The sequence below is a fragment of the Psittacula echo genome (genome assembly GCF_963264785.1).
Source record: "Psittacula echo genome assembly, chromosome: Z".
Taxonomy (NCBI): Eukaryota; Metazoa; Chordata; class Aves; order Psittaciformes; family Psittacidae; genus Psittacula; species Psittacula echo.
The window spans coordinates 83,502,522-83,523,660 of NC_137742.1; the positions used below are offsets into that span (position 1 = coordinate 83,502,522).

Here is a 21,139-nt window from a genome sequence, read left to right on the forward strand (position 1 = left end):
GCCTACCTTGCCTCTGATGTTAGTTTTATCGGCCATGTATTTGAAAAAGCTCTTTCTGTTGTCCTTGACCCCTCTTGCCAGATTTAATTCTAAGGAGGCCTTAGCCATCCTAGCTGCCTTCCTAGATCCTCTAGCAGCAGCCTTATATTCCTCATTCCCCATTCAGCAAGACTAGGAAGTGGAGAACAAAAAACCAAGCCTAAAATATCTCAAATTATTTACTGAGAACTCAAGCCATTGCAGCTGGGTTTTTCCTTCCAGAGGGATGTGGGTGCCTGAGTTCTGCAGGCTGGAGGAACTTCTTAAGAGTTTGAACAGGAACTTTTGGGGCTTCCAAGTGACGCAGCAGGGACGCAGGGGACTGCTCATGGAGGAGGAGGAAGCATGGACGCCCCAGGAGCTGCTGTCCACAGCCAGCATGGGAGGTAGCGGCTGGAACAGACACAGGCTCTAGTGAGGCTCCAGCAGAAAACCCATTAACATTTGTATCCAAATCCTGTTTCCAAAGCCAGCCAGAAAAGTAAATCACTGCCAAGTGTTTGGGCTTGGAAAAACAAAAACCTGTTTCAGTCAGACTTCTTCTGCCAGAAGAGCAGACCAAAATGTCTCATAGGGATGTGCTCTGGTAACATGGGGCTATTTTCTCCTACCCTTTTTCACATGTTTGCAGAAGAGAAACCCAAGCTATTTTTTCTGCAGGGTTAGGGTTATGGCACAGTTCTGATCCTGCTCACTCACAGCGCCTGGCCTTGGCTCTTTCAAGCTTCACTGATGGATTAAAGAATCAGCAATGGGTACCTGACCCTGCTTTTGCTAGCTTAACTTGCAACCCAGTGCAGTTTCAACAGCCAGCCCAGTGTGAGTTAGTGGAGGCATCAGCTCAGATGGCAGCAGGGAGCTTTGAAGGATGTCAGCTGCCATCCCATGTGGAGCAGCCCGATCTGCAAGCCCAGTCAATATTGTTCCATTCAAAATGGAGTGAGAGATGCCTCCAAGCCACAGGATTACATGCTGCTATTTTAAAACATCAAAACAACAAACACCTCACTGCTGCAAACCTGGCAGGAGATGGAAGCTGAGCAACCACATGAGCTCAGCAGACCAGATTGATCTGAAAACTGATCCAAGACTCTAAATCATCCAAACCAGTCCTTGCACACCACAGATGAGGAGGGTGGAGGTGGCACTTCCACCAGGTGCATCTTCAAACCACAGCTTCCAGCAGCAGTCCCAGCTCACAGTGCTTGTTCTTCCTGAGCCATGCTGAAGCATTGCTGTCCTCTGGCTGTCTCCATGGCTGTGGTGGCACACACAGCTCTGAGTTCACGAGGGCTGGTAGCAGGCGAAAGTACCTCCCTTCTGCAAGAGATTTTTCCTTGAAACAACTCTCCCAAGAGCTGACCAGGCTTTGATCAGGTTCCTGATAAGGAACAAGAGCCTCAGGCTGGTTCTGCTGCTGACGTTCTGCTGTGCAACTTTGACATGTAAAGCTAGGTGGTGAGCTGTAGGGGGAGAAACCATGGACATGTAATGGGGAGGAGGACCTGCCCACAGCCTGAGAAAGGTCCCAGATTCAGGGTGCTCATGGTGGGAGCTGCCAATAATGACCAAAAAGAATTGTGTATCATCCAATTTCCTTGTTCAGAGACTATTTCAATTTCTGTGAAGTGACATGAACATCCTTTGCGTATAAGCAGGACTCTGAGCAGTGCTGTGCTGTGTGTTATGTGAGTCCGCACAGAAACCCGATCAGCAGGCATTCACTGAGGAAGGAGCTTTCTGCTGACACCTACTGATAAGCTGGATGGAGACCAAGAAAGAATATCACAGTCCTTATCCCTGTGTAACCAGGTAGATGCTGAATTTCTGTACCTTCACTGTGGGTCTGAAGGGCAGCAGACCCACAGGTATTGTGGTCTAGTTGAAGAATGTCAGAAGATGCAATAGGTTATGCCTGGTAGAGGAGCTTGGTTGCAAACCTGATTAGAAAGGCAACTCCTGCCCATGGAGCATATGGTGCCACCAACGAAGTGGCTGATGCAACTGGAGGTGTGCCTCAGGCATGCAGGGAGGACCAAGGTCCTTGGCCCTGATCTTCACAGTGGCCACAGCTGCAAAGGGTTTCTGAATATTGAAGGAAAGGCACCAAGCCCGCTGTGAAATCCCATCCCTTGCTTTGCAAGGGAGCAGAGGCTTATTCTTGGGGTGCTGGAAGAAAACTGTTGCATTACGGATGTCTTCATTGACGTGCATGGGGATTGACCCTCAGCCACATCTCAGACATTTTTCAACACCATTTATGAAGTTATGTGGGGATTTTCTAGCAGCGGCATTTGGTTCTCTGCACTAGGCAAGGTAAGCAGGAGGGCAAGAAAAAAGCTATTGCCAGCCAGTGCAAGTGGGAAAAACACTTGGGTAAACCAGGCATTCATCCGGTTTGGACAACAGGACTGAACAAACAATGTCTTCTGCCCCAGCAAATACCCTTCCTGCCTGGATGCTTGCTTTACTCCAGTTTAAAAACTGAGGGCTATTCTGCTGCTAACACAAGCTCTGACTAGGAAGAAGGGAAAAATAATATTCCCATTGATTGCTTAGCAACAGCACTGGTTTAAGAGGAATATTGCTGGTTGCCTGGTAAATAAGGTCAGATGGCTTTGTTTAGAGAAGTTCTGGATTTCCTGCATATCATATCCAAAGCAAAACTCAGGCACTACTTGACACCATGAGGTCAACGCTTCTTCCTTAGAAAAGATGGGCCCTACTGTTCAAGACACAAGATGATCATTCCATTTCCAGAGGGGCTGAAGGCAACAAGCCAGGAGCTGTCAGCACTTCTGAGGTTCAAAGGGCGTCAACACTGCCGGCTCTCTCAGGAAACGTTTCCAAATGACAGTCACCGAAACAGTGTATCTGCTGTCTTTAGGACATGCAAGTAGGCAGATCCTGTGCCACACGTTATTTTTCCATCTCGGTGCGCATGATGAAGAAAGCAATACGTTCCAATAGGAAAACTGAGGCAAGGGCGTACTCAGTGGCACCGCCAGGACTTGAACCCCTCCAGTCTTATCCTGATGCTTGCTCCAGCAGGACTATTTTATGTCACGGCTATGTCCAAAAGCAGAGATTTCTTTAGCCTATGAGGGTCAGAAGTTTAACACTGCATCCCCCAGTCAGAACCCCACTCACCTTTTTATCCAGTTTTCTGCCAGCCATGCTCAGAGTAATCACCCTGTTGTCAGAGAGCTCTTGGGCAGCTATCTGAAAGACAAGGCAAGGTTGTATTGATTTTCAGGTACAATTAAGCCTTTTGAATGGACAACCTGAAGGGAGAATGAGGTGCCAGGACTCTCCAGACAGCCCCTTCCCCCATACCATTGGCTCTAAAATGAAGCCCCTTTCTTGTGTGTCATACCTGAGCTGTCTCACAAGGCTTTTCTGCATCAGGGCTCATCAGGATCTGGAGAAACCTCCATGGACAGAGCCATGAGGAAGCAGGAGCCATAGAAACCCTTGCCTGCAAGGTGTGCCACCTCATCCTCCATGCCTCAGGCTGGGCACAGCAAAAACCAGCTGCCCTTAGAAGAGATGCCAGTGGGAGCAAGAACTCGAGCCACATATCCCCACAATCACTCGAAGAGGCAGTGCCAAGAGTGAAAACTCCACCACTGCTCCTGAGGCACTGCAGGATTCAGGAGCACAGCCCAGATTACTTCAGTTTAAGAGACTTTATTCACATACACTCCAGAAGGGCTTCAGCTGCCAGCTACCAGTGGGCCAGTTTTGTCTGGAACGTGGTCTAATGAGTCTCTTGGTATTTAAAGAAAACGAATGTTTATAACAAAAAAACCCCATCACCCCACTTTTATTAACTTCTGTTACCAGCCATTTTCTGAATCATTTGTATTTTATCTCCTCAAGGCTGTGTCCTGCCCAAGCATCTGCCCCCCACCTCTTCCTCCTCCGCTCCCTGCAGTGGGCTGAGCCGTTCCCTAGCATCCTTGGCTGCAGCATCCTCCCTTGTGGGAGCACGGGGTGGACAATTCCCTCACACACGGTGCTCCCAAGTTCAGCTGTTTGCTGGCTGTCAAGGAGGTTGTCCTGGAGGGACGTATTTCCTCACTGGAGGTATGTGGAGTAATCACAGCAAGGTTTGTAGAAAAACTTGCAGAAATAAAAGGGACAATTTTCTGCAGAATGAGCAGTCAGGGGGTTACTGGCACTTAGGAGAGCCAGGGAGTCTGCAGAGATGCAGCTTTTGAATCTGCCTGGGCAGTTTTTTAACATCCTAAACAACTTCCCAGCCTTTCCATGGCAAGCACAACTCTTTTGTCCACAAAGGACCCATTCACCACATGCAAAACCCAATTTTCTCCTCTGCTCTGTACAGATGGGAAGTCAAAGGTTCCCTACTGCAAAGGCACAGCACTGAGTTTCTCTCCCACTTAGTCCTCATTGGGCATGCACGGTCACCACAATCAGCACGAGGAAGAGGAGCTGTAGGGAAGTGGATGAAATTTGCCTTTTGCTGATCCCCACAAAAGCACACTCAGCCAGTGTCCAGCATTTTAGGGCTCATTGCAGGCTACAGAAAAGCTGGACAGTGCAGACAAGCCAGGGACATCCTTGTGCCACACTGCTGCAGGTGGCATCTTCTCTTAGCCAGCATGGACAGTTACAACATCCCCACCTCTGTGCCCAGCAAACCCATGCAGCAAGGTCTCAGGATTGATTCTATAGACGCAGCAGGTTGCTTTGGGATTTTCCCCCATCTCTCCAAACCTAGGGACCCTCACGCAACCACATCCACCCAACCAAGGTTCTTGTGTTGCGTTCACCCCTGTGGCATCTCAGTTAAGGAACTGGATACTCGGGCAAAATAGTGTCCATAGCCCATGCTCTAGCAGTGTGCTGTGCCAAGCAGTGGGTAAAGGTGCCCACCACACACAACCCTGTTGTCATCACCCAGCCCAAGCCAGGGAAAAAAAAGCAACCCATAGATCAGAAAATCACATCAATGGTACAAAATTAAGCAGATGTCTCAGACCCTTTGATTTTTAGTGACACATTTGTGACCTTCCTTTTTTATAACGTGTAACCTTTGAACTTGACTCGAAGCTTTTAACCTGTCCAGTTCTTCCCTCTTGAGCATTGAACTCGGTGTCAAGAGCTAATACACATCTTGGGGCTGGCACATGTGCTTGTGTGGCTTTTACTATTTCCTTTAAAGACTAACTGAAGTGATCAAGAGAGAAAAGCTGGCAGCATCTTCCTAGCCTCTAGAGCAAACAGCAATGGAGATGCACATGCAGTAGCCAGGTCCTGGGGCTTTTAAACCCTTCCAGTGCTTTTAAACCCTTCCAGCACTTTTAAACCTTTCCAGTGCTTTTAAACCTGGTGGAAGTTTAACTCCTTGCTGGCCTTTTCCTCCACACCTTTGCTGCCCAGTTGCGTGTCTCACAAAACCCGGAACACAGAAGAGATCAAAAAGGATGTACAATGTGGCAGGAGGGAAATGTCTTTCCTTTTAAAAAACCCTATTGCTAAAGAGACCTAGAGTGGGTAGGCCACTGCCCAAAGGGGTCTGCATCAGAAGCAGCAGCTGTTGCTATGAGAATTGTTGCTACGGCACAGCTCCCATCCTCTTCCTACAAAAAAAACACACATCGACAGCAAAGGCATCAGCCCTCTCACCTCCTGCAGTGCCAGCGAGGGCTGAGCAACCATGTTGTACCAGATAACAAAGAGCAGCAGCAGGGTTTTACTTTATACTTCTCCAGACTGAGGTTTTTCTTGTTTCAGAGATCGAAGCAGAGGTTGAAGACTCACAGCCTCGGGCATCAGGCAGATGCTAGGCAACATTGTCCCTGCCCAGAATAGACAGTGCTCCAAAGAGACCAAAGTGGGCAGAAAAACAGGAGGGAAAAACGTTCATGAGATAAAGCCAAGTCTCCTGGACCCCAGGTGAGTGCCCTGCATTGTCCCCAGGTTATTATCCACCTTTGCACATAGTAGGTAATGTAAAGGAGTAACTGTACCGTTATCATCCCTTTCCCAGCTGGCTTGCCATTCCCCAAAAGGAGAGTCCTTGTTATTTTCTTGCTGGAGACTATCTAGAGAAGCCAAAGAAAATAAAGTCATGATTATACAAATGATCAAAAGCAGTCTCATAACCAACTCAGTTAATTCTGATTAAGCATTTACAGGAGTAGAAGAAAGGCATCACACTCAGGGATGACCATGATACTGTGCATATCACCACCATTACCTGAGCTCACAGGGAACAGGGCAGTAGCTGAACAGTGCAGAGCAGCACAAGAGGCTGAAGCACTACTTCGCACTGAATCCAGGGACCAGCTCCTGTGTGGAAGAAGTCGGTGGGACTTCACACAACCAGAGCTACTGTGGTTTGCTCCTAGCAAAATCATAAGTCAACTTTTCAGACCCCATTTTAAACACTTCTAATGTGACCTTGCCACCAACTTTCTTTTGGGACACACTGCCATTGGTGAATCCCGATTACAAGCCAGATGCTCTTCCCCAGCATTGTTCTGGACACTCTACGCAACAGCTGCCAACAAGGCGCAGAGGTCGGCATCCCCCGAAGGCATGTTCTCCCTTTCACTTCTGGCTTGTGAGAGGCCAGACAGGGTGACACAGGAGCTGAATGGAACCCCTTGAGATTTTTCTCAGCAAACAGTTTCAGTCCCCTCCAGATCTGAGGATCCCGTAAGTTTCCTTACACATGGGGATCTAGCAACCTACTGGAACTGCCTGTGCTCTGCTCCCATACCTAGTGGGGACACCTTAGAGATCTAGGGGTTGCGGTTTAAAATGTGCAGTCCCACCCATTCTTCTGCCTCCACCTTTGGTCTTATGTCACACAGTCAGAAAATAATAGTGACAATAAAAAAACATGCAATGAAATGTCTTGGTGCTCCTGACATCCAGGTGACCCAGTCATGCTTGGATTCCTCCCCAGAAATGTTATTCTCCCTTCTGGGAGATCTTATTGTGGCCTTTCAGTACTAAAAGGAGGCTTATAAGAAAGATCATAGCATAACAGAACAGTTAGGGCTGGAAAGGACCTTAAGATCACCTAGTTTAAACCCCCTTGCCATGGGCAGGCCCCACACTAGATCTTGTCACCCAAGTCTCCATCCAACCTGGCCTTGAACACTGCCAGGGATGGAGCATTTACCATTTTCAGGGCAACCTGTGCCAGTGCCTCTCCACCCTCACAGTAAAGAACTTTTTCCTGATATCTAACATGAACTTCCCCTGTTTAAGTTTAAACCCATTACCCCTTGTCTGATCGCTACAGTCCCTAAAATACGAAGAGACTTTTTAGTAAGGCATTAGTTGTAATAGGACAACAGGTGATGGTTTTAAACAGCAAGAGAGTTTCAGTTGCTTTTCCTATGGTGCTTTTGATCCATAAACGCATAGGTGTCACTAGCCAGTGTAACTAGATGTTTGTGGCACACTGTGTCCAGGGAGGCAAAATCTCCTCGCCACCCTGCCTAGCAGAAACTATGGACACCCTCCAGCCTGCAGTGTGATGCCTGCTACATTTCGCTTGGCCACAGAGGTCATGACAAGCCTGCGAATGATCCAACCATCCTTTTAACTCTCACCACAGACCTAATTAGCTGCAATAAAACAATCTGGCTAATCCGATAGAGCTGCAATGCTAACTCAAAATTGAAGAGTCAAATGCTCGCTGTGCGGCTGTTGCTGCCCACAGCTGCTCTCCTTCCCTTCCAAGAGCTGTTCGTGCCTCAGAACTGGGGAAGGACTTATGGACACACCTTACCAGACAAAATCCAGTACCAAGAGCAGGGCAGCTGAACCAACAAGCCCCATCCACCTGTTTCCCCCCTCTCCTCACCAGGCACCCTCACACACATGCTACCCACCGCCCCAGTCTACCTCTGCCCCTCAGCTTGACAGTGCTGCAAGCTCATGCTGGCCACAGGGAGGGGAGCTTAATAGAACCTTAGGGAAAAAAAGGGGAAATGAGAAGATCGCTCCATGCCAAGATGGTGTCTCACTGTGGACTACAGGTCATCAAGAAGATCACATGGGAACTGCTGCAAAAACTGGACACACACTTGGCATAAGCTGAGTTCTCTTTACAGGTTATAAATACTTACATGAGATTACAGAAATTCGGAGCTCTCTTTTTTCTGATAGACTAAGCCCACTAGCTGTGCCTAAAGACACAGGAGACACTTACTCCGTATCTGTCAGCCACTATGGCTAAATCACCAACCTTGGATGTGAGCGAGACCTGCCAACAGCTGCCCATTCCCACCATCACCACAGCCACAACATGATCTGTCCAGCCTCATGCTTTGAGTTAATCACCTAGCAAAGCACTAGAAAGGGTTGGGCTCTTCTGGGAAACCCAACAAGACTCTTTCACGTTTTTCTCCAGTGCATACAGATAATGCTCCTCACTGGCATGAGCCTGAAGAGCCCTGAACTTTTGCAGAGCCACATTTAGGAACAGCAAGGTTTAAGCTCTGTTTCCTTATGTCAATGAATTCCCCACTTGCAGCTTCCATGAAGATCAGAACCGTCACAGTGAGTGCTGCTGAACTACTCCACATCAGAGTTGGTGGTGCTTCAGCAACAAAGCTAACAGTAAAGGATGGGTTTGGCCTAAATCACTGCACACCAGCCTGAGCTGTTGCCTGCACTGTCTCTTAATTTCTGCAGGAGCAGAATTAGGTCATCACAGAGGGCTTCCAAAACCCCAGGGTTAAACCTCAGCTCTGTAAACACCAATGCTCTTCTAACCCATCAGGCTCTTGAGCTGGCAATGGTAAGGTCACTTACTGCACCTTGCCATGTACAGTGCCATATTGCAGTCTGTATAACAAAACAATCATATTCACAAGCCCCCCTGAACACCCTGGGCTGGCTGTCCATACCAACCCACTTATTACAATGTTTCCTATCTCCCTGTTCCCAGCACCAAGCACAACAGAGACAGTTTTTCCCAGCCTCTACACTTGTGCTGGGCACCACATCAGCCCTGAGCTGACAGATGCTGCAAAAGAACGGAGGAATTTCCCCTCATTCTTTGCCTCTGAGTCAGCGCAAGCTCAGAGGACAGAAACATTTGAAGAATATAGCTGCCAACTCCTGACAGGGTCTGGGCTCATGAATACAAAGACATTCCAAAGGCTTATGAATCCCATTGTGTCCTGAAAGCTTTTCCACAAGAGCAGAAAATACATTTCTGCACCAACCCACTAAAGTAGGAGACATGATTTGCTACACATTGCAATAGACACAGCTTCCAAATAACCCCCTAAAAACCAACCCTCTCCCCAAAAAAATCAAACAAAAAAACACAAACCACAAAACTGAGATAGAAAGGTAGACCACAATACATCCTAACTCTAAACATCTGGAAGTTTCCCAAGTCCAAATCCAAGATGGTCATCAGGGTGCTTACTACAACCCATGGTAAGACACAGGCACCTCAAACACTTCCACCCTCTGCAGGCACCAGCAGAAGCCCACACCATGACTAACACAGGCTCAAACAAGCAGCCAACAGCCCTAATGTGGAACAGTGCAATCTCAACAATTGAAGAGTGACAAGCAAATTTTCCAAGAGCTGCAGCTCTAATCCCCCCATGTCCCTGTGGCTGATGTGATTTGGGGTCCCTTTGCTGGAGGAAAGCAAGCTGTAGGACCTCAGAGACTTACCACGCCCAGTGTGCAGGAGAATTCACCAAGGAAATCATGCTCATACAGCTGCATGCTTGATTTATCCTGATCAAATAGGGCAAACTTGAGCTTCTGAACTTCTTCGAAGTGGTAGTCAATGATGAATTTCTTGGCAAAAGCTGGGTTGAGGTTATTCACAGCTGTCTCTGTCCTGTCCAGCTGCAAAGAACAAAAAGAAAGAGGCATTTAGGCATGTGCATTTTGACTTCAGCCACAGTCACCTAGAAACCCCACAGTGGCCATCAAAGTGAGCACACCAGGCATCCAGCAGAGCTACCCCTCAGTGCAGTCCGTAATGCCCAGTTAACACAAGGTGGGATCCATCTAAGAGAGTTTGGCACTTCACGCAGGGACCTACGTTCCCAAGGAACGTGCACGAGGCTGTACAAGTCCCTCTCAGTCACAGTCAGGACAGGAGAGCCCACTCAGTCAAGGCTTGGTATGGACTCAAGGCTCATTGAATACAGAGCTGTTTGTTTTGGTTCATTTCATAAGTCCTGTTCTCCCAGGAGCAGAAGCTCTCACACATCTCTGATCCTCAGCCAGACCCTCACAGAGGTAACGCCAAACTTGTTCCTTCCAGGCTGTGCAGCTAATAGCAAGGACAAGCAAAACAAGAAAAGTGTCATGAGCCAGAACAGCAACCCTCTAGCATTTTCCTCTAGACTTCAAACCAAAACATGCATATGGTTTTTCCTTCGCCTTCCATGAAAAAAAAAAAAAAAAAAAAGGAAAAAAAATCACTACAGGACATTTTTCATAGCTTTCACCAAGCTTTAGAAGAAACAAGTGACTGGAAGGACCCAAAAGACAAGACTTCAATAGACTTTGTCATCCTGAGCTATTGCGAGCAGGCTCCAATAGGTTGGAAGGGCAGGCACACAGATGATGACAGAAAATGGAAGGCATATGTGGAATCTGCTGTTGGAGGGGAAGTACTGCGGCAGTCTGCAGTATCCTGCAGCCAAGAACAGTGATAAGAGCACAGGAAATTTGGCAGGCAGCAAAACAATCCCAGGGACAGCCACGCTGGAGACCCTGGGATGCTACTCTCCAGTTAATAGAGCTTTGGTCCCAGATCTTGTAACTCAGGCCAAGGAGGGCTGGAAGGATGGCAGCACCAGCCAGGCTCCCAGCAGGTGCTTCACAGAGACAATAACCCACACTTTTAGCCAAAGTGGCAGAAACTGGGAAAACTGGAAAACTGAGCTGGTGTATTTACTCCTGAAAGTCAATGGCCAAGGAGGGTCTGAACTTGTAAGTCAGGATCCATCATCCTCTCCACCAGGCCATCATCCATCCTGAGAGGCACCAGGGCAGGAAAAGTTTGGAGCCCAACATGCAGCACGTCCTCATGAAGATAAAGTGGGCAGAAAGGATGCTGGTGGGACAGCCTGAGTGCTCAGCAAGGAATGAACGCCTGCAGCCTGGAGAAAAACCCTCCAACCAGCAAACCAAGTAGAAGTGTTGTCAGGAGAGCAGCTGTTGATATCATATCAATATTGTAAAAGGCAGCAGCCAGTTTTGTGGACATCCTGCCTAGCCAGCCCCATGGAAAGCACCAGCAGTTCCAAACATCTGAGCTGGAACAGCCATGTGCCCACCAGAACTGGCAGAGGAGCTGGCAGCACTGGCCTTTTGCCAGCATATCCCAGGGTATGGTAACAGAGGCTATTAAAGGAGAAAGGCAGGAGGCACCCACCACCATGGTTTTATAAAACCTGCTGTCTTCAGTGCCTGGAAGACCTATCCCATCTGCCTGCAAGACAGCACAGAGCCTCCAGCCATGCCATGGCCCCACCAGCATCCTGCCTCCTCTTGCAGTCAGGACACCCGGTCCTGGGCAAGGCTGAGCCGCCTGCACTTTCCAGCTCTCAGGGTAAGACTTCTGCAGAAAGCAGTCCCCATGCCAGCACTACGTTGTGGGACGTCTCCCAGAGCTGGGGAGCCAAGAATAAGTACAGCAGAGCTCCAAAAAGTAAAAAATAAAAAAAGTAAACACATACCTTAACTCTAAATAAAGTAATTCAGCACAGGAGGCAGGTTCTGGAAGGACCGAGTGGAAATGTGGTGAGGTTGCTATATATACCTCAGCTATCGCAGTGTTTTTTGAAGTTGGTCGCTTAGTCTGTCTTAATTGCCAGGAAACGACTAAAGTAAATGCTGTGTTCCCAGAGCATCCACCTGCTGCACTCCGGGGAATCAGGCACATCAACACCAGTGGGCTCTACACTGACCAGGGCCACACATCTTCACACAGATCTTTCCTTCTCTGCAGCCATCACATACCAAAGGACACCAAAAGTCTACTCAGAGTTGTGTTCGATGAGGAGCTGTGGGCATCCATGAGGTCTACCTTATTTCAGCAACACAACACACACAAATCCACTTTCAAGCCTAGGAGATGAGACTCTGCAGGCAACAGAGATGGATTTTAGCTCCTTCCACGTTCTCTGCACTACTGGGAAGCTGGGGACCAAGGGAAGCCAGTCCTCTTGCTCTCAGGCACCAGTCTGAAGGACATAACAGTAAGTCCCACCTCCAGTTTTGCCCTGGAAGGTGTGGACCAGGGAAGGGGAAGAAAAACCCAGCCAACGTGTCTTGAGCTAACCCTTTGGAGTAATAGAGCTTCCTTCAACAACCAGATTAAACCCAGTATTTAATCTGTCTGTTATCAGTGTGAAGCACACCAAAATCACCAGCCACAGCTGATTGCTTCACAGGGTTTGGTCTTTGGTTTGATATGCACCAGTCACCTGGCGAGGGACCATCACGTATAAGGCCTCTTCACACCACCTCCACTCAGAGACAAGGATGCCAACAACTCCTGCCTTCCCTGTCCACAATCCTTACAGGTCTGCATTCCCTGTAAAAAGCAGAGGTGGCTTTGCCACCCAAGAGCAGAAGAGCACACGGGTTTTCAAGATGCAACCAGGCTAATTAGAGATACCTGTTTGGGTAAGAGTCTTGGTTCTACAAATCAGCTATGAAAACAGGAAATCATTTCTAGTGATAGTCCTTCAGTTCAGTGAACGCAGATAGAGAATACCTTCAGCCTCCAAAGGGAGTTCAGCTAGAGATCTCCAAGCATCCCCAAGCACAGGGAGAAGCTTGATGCTCCAGCTCTGGGAGGTGCTCTCCTAAGTGCCAAGGGAAGCTTGAGCTGAAGGCTCTGTACCAGTCAGGTGACAGGAGGACAGCTGAGTGGTGTGTCCCTGCTCCCAGCATCACAGGCCAGGTCTCACATGGCTCCTGCAAGATTACCTTTAAACACTACCCATCTTTGTGTCACTTCTCGGGCCGTGGTTTATTGTTCCTCCCTCCCCCACCCCTTCCAAGGGTGATTCACAGAGATTTTTTAATTCCTGTTAAGCTCAGTGAGACAAAAGAATTGCATTTGGGAACAAATGTGACAGCTAGAATGAACAGCAAGCAGAAACCTTCCTCTTGGCATCAGCTTTTGCTGCAGCCTCATCACCCAGCTCAGACACTGGCACCACCACAGCTGTGCTGGTCCTAAGGAGGGGACTGTCATGGTTTAAGCCAGTCGGCAAGTCAGCCACGCAGTTTCTACTACCCACCCCCCCTCCAGAGGGATGGGGAGGAGAATCAAAAGAATGTAACTCCCACGGGTTGAGATAAGAACAGCCCAGTAACTAAGGTATAACACAAATCACTACTGCTATCACCAATAATAATAATGATAAGAGAAATAACAAGGGAAGAGAATACGATACCACCCGACGAAAATGAGCCCGACAGAGCAGAGCGCCAGCCCTTCCAGGTAACTAGCAGTTTCATCCTGGGCATGACGTGCTGTGGTATGGAATACCTCTTTGGCTAGTTTGGGTCAGGTGTCCTGTCTCTACTTCCTCCCGGCTTCCCCTCCTCCCTGGCAGAGCATGAGACTCACAAAGTCCTTGGTCAGAGTAAACATTTTGACCAGCAACTGAAAACATCGGTGTTATCAGTACTGTCCCCAGGCCGCTGCACTGGCTACTAAGAAGGAGAAAAAGTGACTGCTGCTGCTGAACCCAGAACAGTATCCACCCCTTATTCCATACCATTCACGTCATGCTCAGATCCCACATTTTCAATATACCGTGACTCTCATCTCAGTGCACTGTTATCTTAGTGCATGGACCAATCCCTATAAAGCTGCTGAGTCCTTCCGGTCCATGATGTCAGGCTCCATCTCTTGTAACAGTCTTTCAGGGCAGGAGAGGCTGTGTGCAGTGTTGGATTGTTGCCTGCAGATACTGATCGTTCCTTTACCGCAAAACTCGCCTGGTTCTATCAAAGTTCATTCTCTGTGGGGATGATGGTCAGAGGGAAGTTAGGGCCAGTCACTGGTGCCCTGAAGACTTGTAGTTGATGGCCTAGAAAAGTATTACTTAGCAGGCAACAGCATACAATTGAGTTCATTGGCTGTTTTCCTCTAAAATCAAATTCCCTTGAGGTACGCATCGGACTTCCCCATCTTCCCGCATTACCCACCAAGTATATCCAGGTCCCTGAGCAAAAGCAATCCCCCGAGTGGGTTTGCCTTTACCTGAAGCAGGAATAACCCAGACTGTCTTCCCCAGCAAATTCTTCATGCGCATCACAGGAACTTTGTCCCCCTCTACGGTATGTAAAAGTTCTGACTGGGCTGGGCCAGCCCTGTTGGCAGATCCTCTGCTGTTGACCAACCAGGTGGCTTTTGGTAAATGTGCATACCAATGCTTGAAAGTTCCCCCACCCATTGCTCTCAGTGTAGTTTTTAACAGCCCATTGTACCGTTCGATTTTCCCAGAGGCTGGTGCCTGGTAGGGGATGTGATATACCCACTCAATGCCACGCTCTTTGGCCCAAGTGTCTATCAGGTTGTTCCAGAAATGAGTCCCATTGTCTGACTCAATTCTCTCTGGGGTGCCATGTCACCATAAGATTTGTTTCTCAAGGCCCAGGATAGTGTTCCGGGCAGTGGCATGGGGCACAGCGTATGTTTCCAGCCATCCGGTGGTTGCTTCCACCATGATAAGCACATGGCGCTTGCCTTGGCGGGTTGGTGGGAGTGTGATATAATCAATCTGCCAGGCCTCCCCATATTTATACTTCAGCCATTGTCCTCCATACCAAAGAGGCTTTAACCGTTTGGCTTGCTTAATTGCAGCACGTTTCACACTTGTGAATAACCTGCGCAATAGCATCCATTGTTAGGTCCACCCCTTGATCACGGGCCCATCTGTATGTTGCATCTCTGCCCTGATGGCCTGAAGTGTCATGGGCCCACCGGGCCAAAAATAATTCACCTTTATGTTGCCTGGTCTGGACTGGTCCAAGGGCTACTGCATGAACTATCTCACGTTTAATTTGTTCAAAGGGTTGTTGTTGCTCAGGGCCCCATTTAAAATCATTTTTCTTCCAGGTCACATGATAGAGAGGGCTTACAATCGAGCTGTAATTTGGGATGCATTCTCCAGAATCCCACAGCACCCAAGAAAGCTTGTGCTTCTTTCTTACTAGTTGGTGGAGACATTGCTGTTATCTTGTTGATCACATCTGTGGGTATCTGGCGACATCCATCTTGCCATTTTATGTGCATGACTCTATGGCAAAGAACGGCCATGTACCCAGATCAGCAAGTGCCTACGTGGAGTTCGACATGAACCAAGGGACAACAAAAGGTGAAGGAGGATGGGAGTGAGGCATTGGGAGTAAGAATCCCAGCAAGGTAAGAAGGAGCTGGAATTTGCTGAGTTGCTACATTGAGGACTGTTGGAAAACTTTGAAGGTCAGGTTCTCACACCTGTGCTTAACCAATTATTTGTTAGTTGTTAAGGGCCTCAAAGATATGTATCCAATCACAATGGGCCAAGTTAGTGAAAACAACTTAAAGAAATAGTATATAAAAAGTTAGTTTTCTATAATAAATGGCTTTTGTCTGATCACATTGATCTCCAACTGAGTTCATTCTGTGACAATTTTATTCCCAAAAACTGAATCTGCTGTGCAGGCCCCTTGACCTTACTCCATTTTATGGCAAAACCAGCTTTTAGCAGGATTTGGATTATTTTCCTCCCTTTCTCAAAGACTTCTTCCACTGTATCACCCCACACAATAATGTCATCAATGTATTGCAGGTGTTCTGGAGCTTGCCCCTGTTCCAGTGGAGTCTGGATCAGTCCATGGCAGATAGTAGGGCTGTGTTTCCACCCCTGGGGCAGTCAGTTCCAAGTGTACTGGACGCCCCTCCAAGTAAAAGCAAACTGTGGCCTGCACTCTGCTGCCAAAGGAATTGAGAAGAATGCATTGGCAATATCAATCGTGGCATACCACTTGGCTGCCTTTGACTCCAGTTCATACTGAAGTTCTAGCATGTCCGGTACGGCAGCACTCAATGGTGGTGTGACTTCATTCAGGCCACGATAATCTACTGTTAGTCTCCACTCTCCATTAGACTTTTGCACTGGCCATATGGGGCTATTAAAGGGTGAGCGGGTCCTGCTCATCATTCCCTGACTCTCCAGTCCATGGATCAGCTTATGGATGGGAATCAGGGAGTCTCGGTTGGTGCGATACTGCCGCTGGTGCACTGTTGTGGTCGTGATTGGCACTTGTTGTTCTTCGACCTTCAGCAACCCCACAACAGAAGGATCCTCTGAGAGACCAGGCAAGGTGGACAGCTGCTCATTTTCCTCAGTCTCCAAAGCAGCAATACCAAAAGCCCATCGGTACCCTTTTGGGTCTTTGAAGTACCCTCTCCTGAGGTAATCTATGCCGAGGACGCATGGAGCCTCTGGACCAGTCACAATGGGGTGCTTTTGCCATTTCCTCCCAGTCAGGCTGATCTCAGCCTCCAGTACAGTCAACTCTTGGGATCCTCCTGTCACTCCAGAAATATAGACGGGTTCCACCCCTTGACAGCTTGATGGCATCAAGGTACACTGCGCACAGGTATCTACTAGAGCCTTATACTTCTGTGGGACTGATGTGCCAGGCCATCTGATCCACACAGTCCAGTAAATCCAATTGTTCCCTACCTCCACCTGGCTGGAGGCAGGGCCCCTCTAATAGTCATCACAACGTTGGACACCTAAGTCGTGTTGAAAGGGATTATTCTTCATTATCACAGGAGCTGGACTAAAATCAGCTCTTCCACTCCATCTGGGAACCTGCTCATCAGAGACTGAAGCTGCAGCTCTCATGGGATGATCAGCCTTGACCCTTGTTCCTATTTTCAATTCACGCACCCATTCCTCCAAAGCTGAAGTAGGTTTTCCATCCCACTTTGTCATGTCTTCTCCGTGATCCCACAGGTAAGACCATAGGGCGGCCCGTGGCGTATATCTTCTGTATCTTCTCTCTCGAAGAATAGGACGCCTTTCGTTAATAGCTGAGACGTGTGTTGGTACATGTGAGGAGCTGGATAAATCAGATAGATCGTCCCTCAGTTGTTTGAGATCCTGGGACAGTTTTTCCACAGCTGAGATGATGGAAGGGGTGAGATTGTCTTCGAACTCTGGGAGTTTATGAAATCATTTCACCCACTGTTAGTGGTACTATGTCATTCCAGGTTACTGTTGCCAATGAATGGGCGTATGATGATGGTGCATTCCGTGTAAGGTTTCGCCACATGGGTCGTGTACATTCGACTTCATCTGGGTCTATGGGTATATCCCCGATATTTGGCTTGATGTGATAGATCATCTCTACGATGGCTGATTCCCTCAGAGACTGGATGCCTTTGTCTAAAGTAGTCCACTTGGCTGAACGACTTGTAACATCGTCCTTGTATGGAAACATTTCTGTCATAGCTGCCAAGAGCCGCCTCCAAAGACTGAGGGACTTTTTCTCTCTTGCAATTGCTTTGTCAATTCCCCCTTCTCTAGCAAGTGATACCAGCTGCTCGGCTTCTGTACCTTCTAGTTCATGACCATCGGCCCCATTGTCCCAGCATTGGAGCAACCAGGTGATGATGTGCTCCCCTGGTTGATGAGTAAAATCTTTTCGCATATTCCGTAGCTCGGTTGAGGTCCGAGGTCGAGAATTCACCTCTTCTTCTTCTTCTTCGTCATGTGATGATGACTCCTGATCAAATGCTGGACTGGGTGGTGAATACATTGTTTCTTCATCTTGCTTTACCCTTCTTGCCTCTTTTTTGCTTGTTCTCTTGCATACAGGGGCAACCGTTATTGGTACGAATTGGTCCTCTGGTTTAGCTGCAGTCATTATCACCGTGGTTTGAGTAGCAACAGTACTTGTCGCTGGGGGTGGTGTAGCTGCTGTACTTGTTGCTGGGGTAGCTTCACTGTCTGTTGCAGTCAAAGTTTGAGTAGCAGCTGTACTTGTCGCTCGGGGTGGTGTAGCTGCTGTGCTCGGAGCTGGAGTAGCTGCGCTGTCTGTTGCTTTGCCCTCAGATCCAGGGACATTTTTTTCCTTTTGAAGGTGCTGGATAGCGTTGAACAAGGCCCGGTAAGCATAGGCCAAGCCCCAGCACGTTGACATGATTTGTCCCTCTCTGGTATGACCAGGATGACAGCACACCTCATTTAAGTGTTTTACTAATTCTTCTGGATTTTGCACTTGTCCGGTGGTGAAATTCCAAAGCACTGAAGGGGCCCACTGACCTAGATACTTGCCCATACTATCCCACACACCCTGCCACTCATGGCTGTCCAGTCTTGGGGAAAATCTCTCGGTCCCCCTATATTGTTGTCTAACCCCAGACAAGACCCAAACCTGACTCTGCTTAACTCTTGAGATCAGACATAATGGTTGTGGACAAAACACACTCTATATGCATGCCAACATGGTGATCCCCATCATGATCAACAAACAGGTCTCAACAGTATTAAAAGGCCATTCAAAAACTTCAAAACTCTCAAACGATGCTGTAAACGGTCTGGGAGGGGGCACTGGAAGGATAAGAGAATGTCTCCTTCACAGGTTGACCACCTGAGAAGGAGAAAAAAGATGTGTAATTGCTAAGCACTTGTATTATATACTTCCCAAAGTATAAAGGTGGTGACCACACTGGGAACATAAGCCAGATCAGTTTCATGATCAATGATTCTATTGTATTACAAGTCATTACCATAAAATACGATGAGACAATAACCTTAGCCCAAGCCCCACACTTAAAAAACACTAACACAGCAAAACACTGAATGCTTACCACAAATATGATTAGACACACTTCGGTCAGATCTGTCGTTATTTCAACCCTTCGGGCCCCACGCTGGGCACCAAAAAGAACTGTCGTGGTTTAAGCCAGTCGGCAAGTCAGCCACGCAGTTTCTACTCTCCCACCCCCACCCCGGAGGGATGGGAAGGAGAATCGAAAGAATGTAACTCCCACGGGTTGAGATAAAAACAGTCCAGTAACTAAGGTATAACACAAATCACTACTGCTGCCACCAATAATAATAATGATAAGGGGAATAACAAGGGATGATACCACCTGCTGAACGAGCCCAACCAAGCAGAGAATGCCCTTCCAGGTAACTCCCAGTTACATCCCCGGGCATGACATGCTGTGGTATGGAATACCTCTTTGGCTAATTTGGGTCAGGTGTCCTGTCCCTGCTTGCTCCCGGCTTCCCCTCCTCCCTGGCAGAGCATGAGACTCACGAAGTCCTTGGTCAGACCAAACATTCTGACCAGCAACTGAAAACATTGGTGTTATCAGCGTTGTTCCCAGGCCAAAAGTCAAAAACACAGCGCTGCACCAGCTACTAAGAAGGAGAAAAATGCCTGCTGCTGCTCAACCTAGGACAGGGACCCACCTCCTAAACCAGGTTTGATGGTTGGGATTTGTCCTAACCCTAAGTGGAGGACATAGCGGCAGTATAGTGGGATCGGTTCATGTCAGTGAGCTGCTGCTGTCCCCACCCATCCCCTACATTTCAGCTGTGTTTATTAAGGCCATTGCTTTCAGATGGGGGAGAATCATAGAATCAAACAGGTTGGAAAAGACCTTTAAGATCTTCAAGTCCAACCATTACCCCAGCACTGCCAAGGCCACCACTGAACCACATCACTGAGGGCGGTGTCTACATGGTTTGTGAACGCTTTCAGGGATGATGACTCCACCACTGTCCTGGGCAGCCTGTTCCAATGCCTGAGCATCTTCTTGGGGAAGAAATTGTTCCTAATATCCAGTCTAAATCTCCCCTGGCACACCTTGAGGCTGTTTTCTCTTGTCCTATTGCTTGTTCCTTGAGAGAAGAGACCAGTCTTAAAGGTCTGCCTTATGGCAAGTGGCACATCTCTGTGGCCAGAAAGCACACAAGACAATGCAGACACCCCCAGGTAGCTCTGAACCATGGTGGCATAAGCTGCCAAGGGTCCACCAAGTGTCCCATCCAGTGAGGCTCTTGCAGGCAAGCCCACCTCTCCTGTCTCTTCCCAGCACCCATCCACACCCAGTCCCATGCACCCCTGCTGCCACATGCTGGAACCACAGCAGCAGAGTGCTGGGCAGTCTGCCGCTCAAGGCTGACGTCCAGTGCCTGCCATGCCAATTAAAAAGAAGCTAAAAACAGCAGAGGAAAATAAAAATAATAAACTAAACAAACCCACCACACATTTGTGTTGTGAAAGAAGCTTTGGGATCAAAACTTGTGGACAGAAACATTACTGACAGAAAGGGAAATTCCTGAAAAGTACAATCAAGTCAAAGAGACGACAACTATCAATGCTGGAAAAAACTTATTAGTCTTATCCAGGCTGCTGAGCAAAGTCAGTTGCAGACCATGGTAAGAGAAGGTTTGCCCCTACATCCCCCCCACTTACAGCAAGATCAGCCGCAGGAGAGCTTAGGTGATAGCCAATGATTCACCAGCTCCTTGGCCAAGGACTCAAAGGCTTCCCAACTAGTTCAAGTATCTGAAAAATAAGACCACCTCATTTCCCAGGAATTGGAACAAATTTTGTTCGGTTTACAGGATATAATGCCCTTCGACCGCTCATTTTGTGCTGCATCTAGCCCCAGTGCTTGTATCTATCCATCACATGCCCATGCTTTGCTTACCTGCTCTTCCTCAGACCAACTGAAAGAGGTCTTACACTATCTACAATTGCAGTTATAAGATAAAATCCCCATTTTTTTTTTCTCCAGACATTTTAGCCCAGCCAAAAGGTACAGGTTTTACCCTGTAGCCAAAAGGTCTTTTTTAGGCATGGAGCTAAGTGCTTTTGCACAGATTCTGGAGTCTGGATTCACTACACAGACAGCACCTTGCCCAACTCGAACTGCTGCAGAAGGAGACTGCAACTATAGCTTCTCTACATGGGATGATGAACAGTCAATACAGCATCATGAAATCCATCCTTAGGAGTTTTGGTCCAGTTTGTGCACACCCTGACTGCAAAACCATCCTGAGACATGCATCTGCCTGGGAGACTC

General features: G+C 48.1%; 1 protein-coding gene across 1 annotated transcript in view; it reads right to left on the reverse strand.

Moving 5' to 3' along the window:
- The window catches only part of CPNE2 (copine 2), a gene marked incomplete at its 3' end in the record, with an annotated part of 61,946 nt that overhangs the window by 23,047 nt on the left and 17,760 nt on the right, over positions 1-21,139 (reverse strand). The window contains exons 3-5 of the mRNA XM_080636941.1: positions 9,727-9,906; positions 6,039-6,113; positions 3,190-3,261 (exon numbers count right to left, since the gene is read on the reverse strand). Of these exons, the coding sequence (XP_080493067.1) occupies positions 3,190-3,261; positions 6,039-6,113; positions 9,727-9,906 (327 nt within the window). The remainder of the gene's footprint in view (positions 1-3,189; positions 3,262-6,038; positions 6,114-9,726; positions 9,907-21,139) is intronic.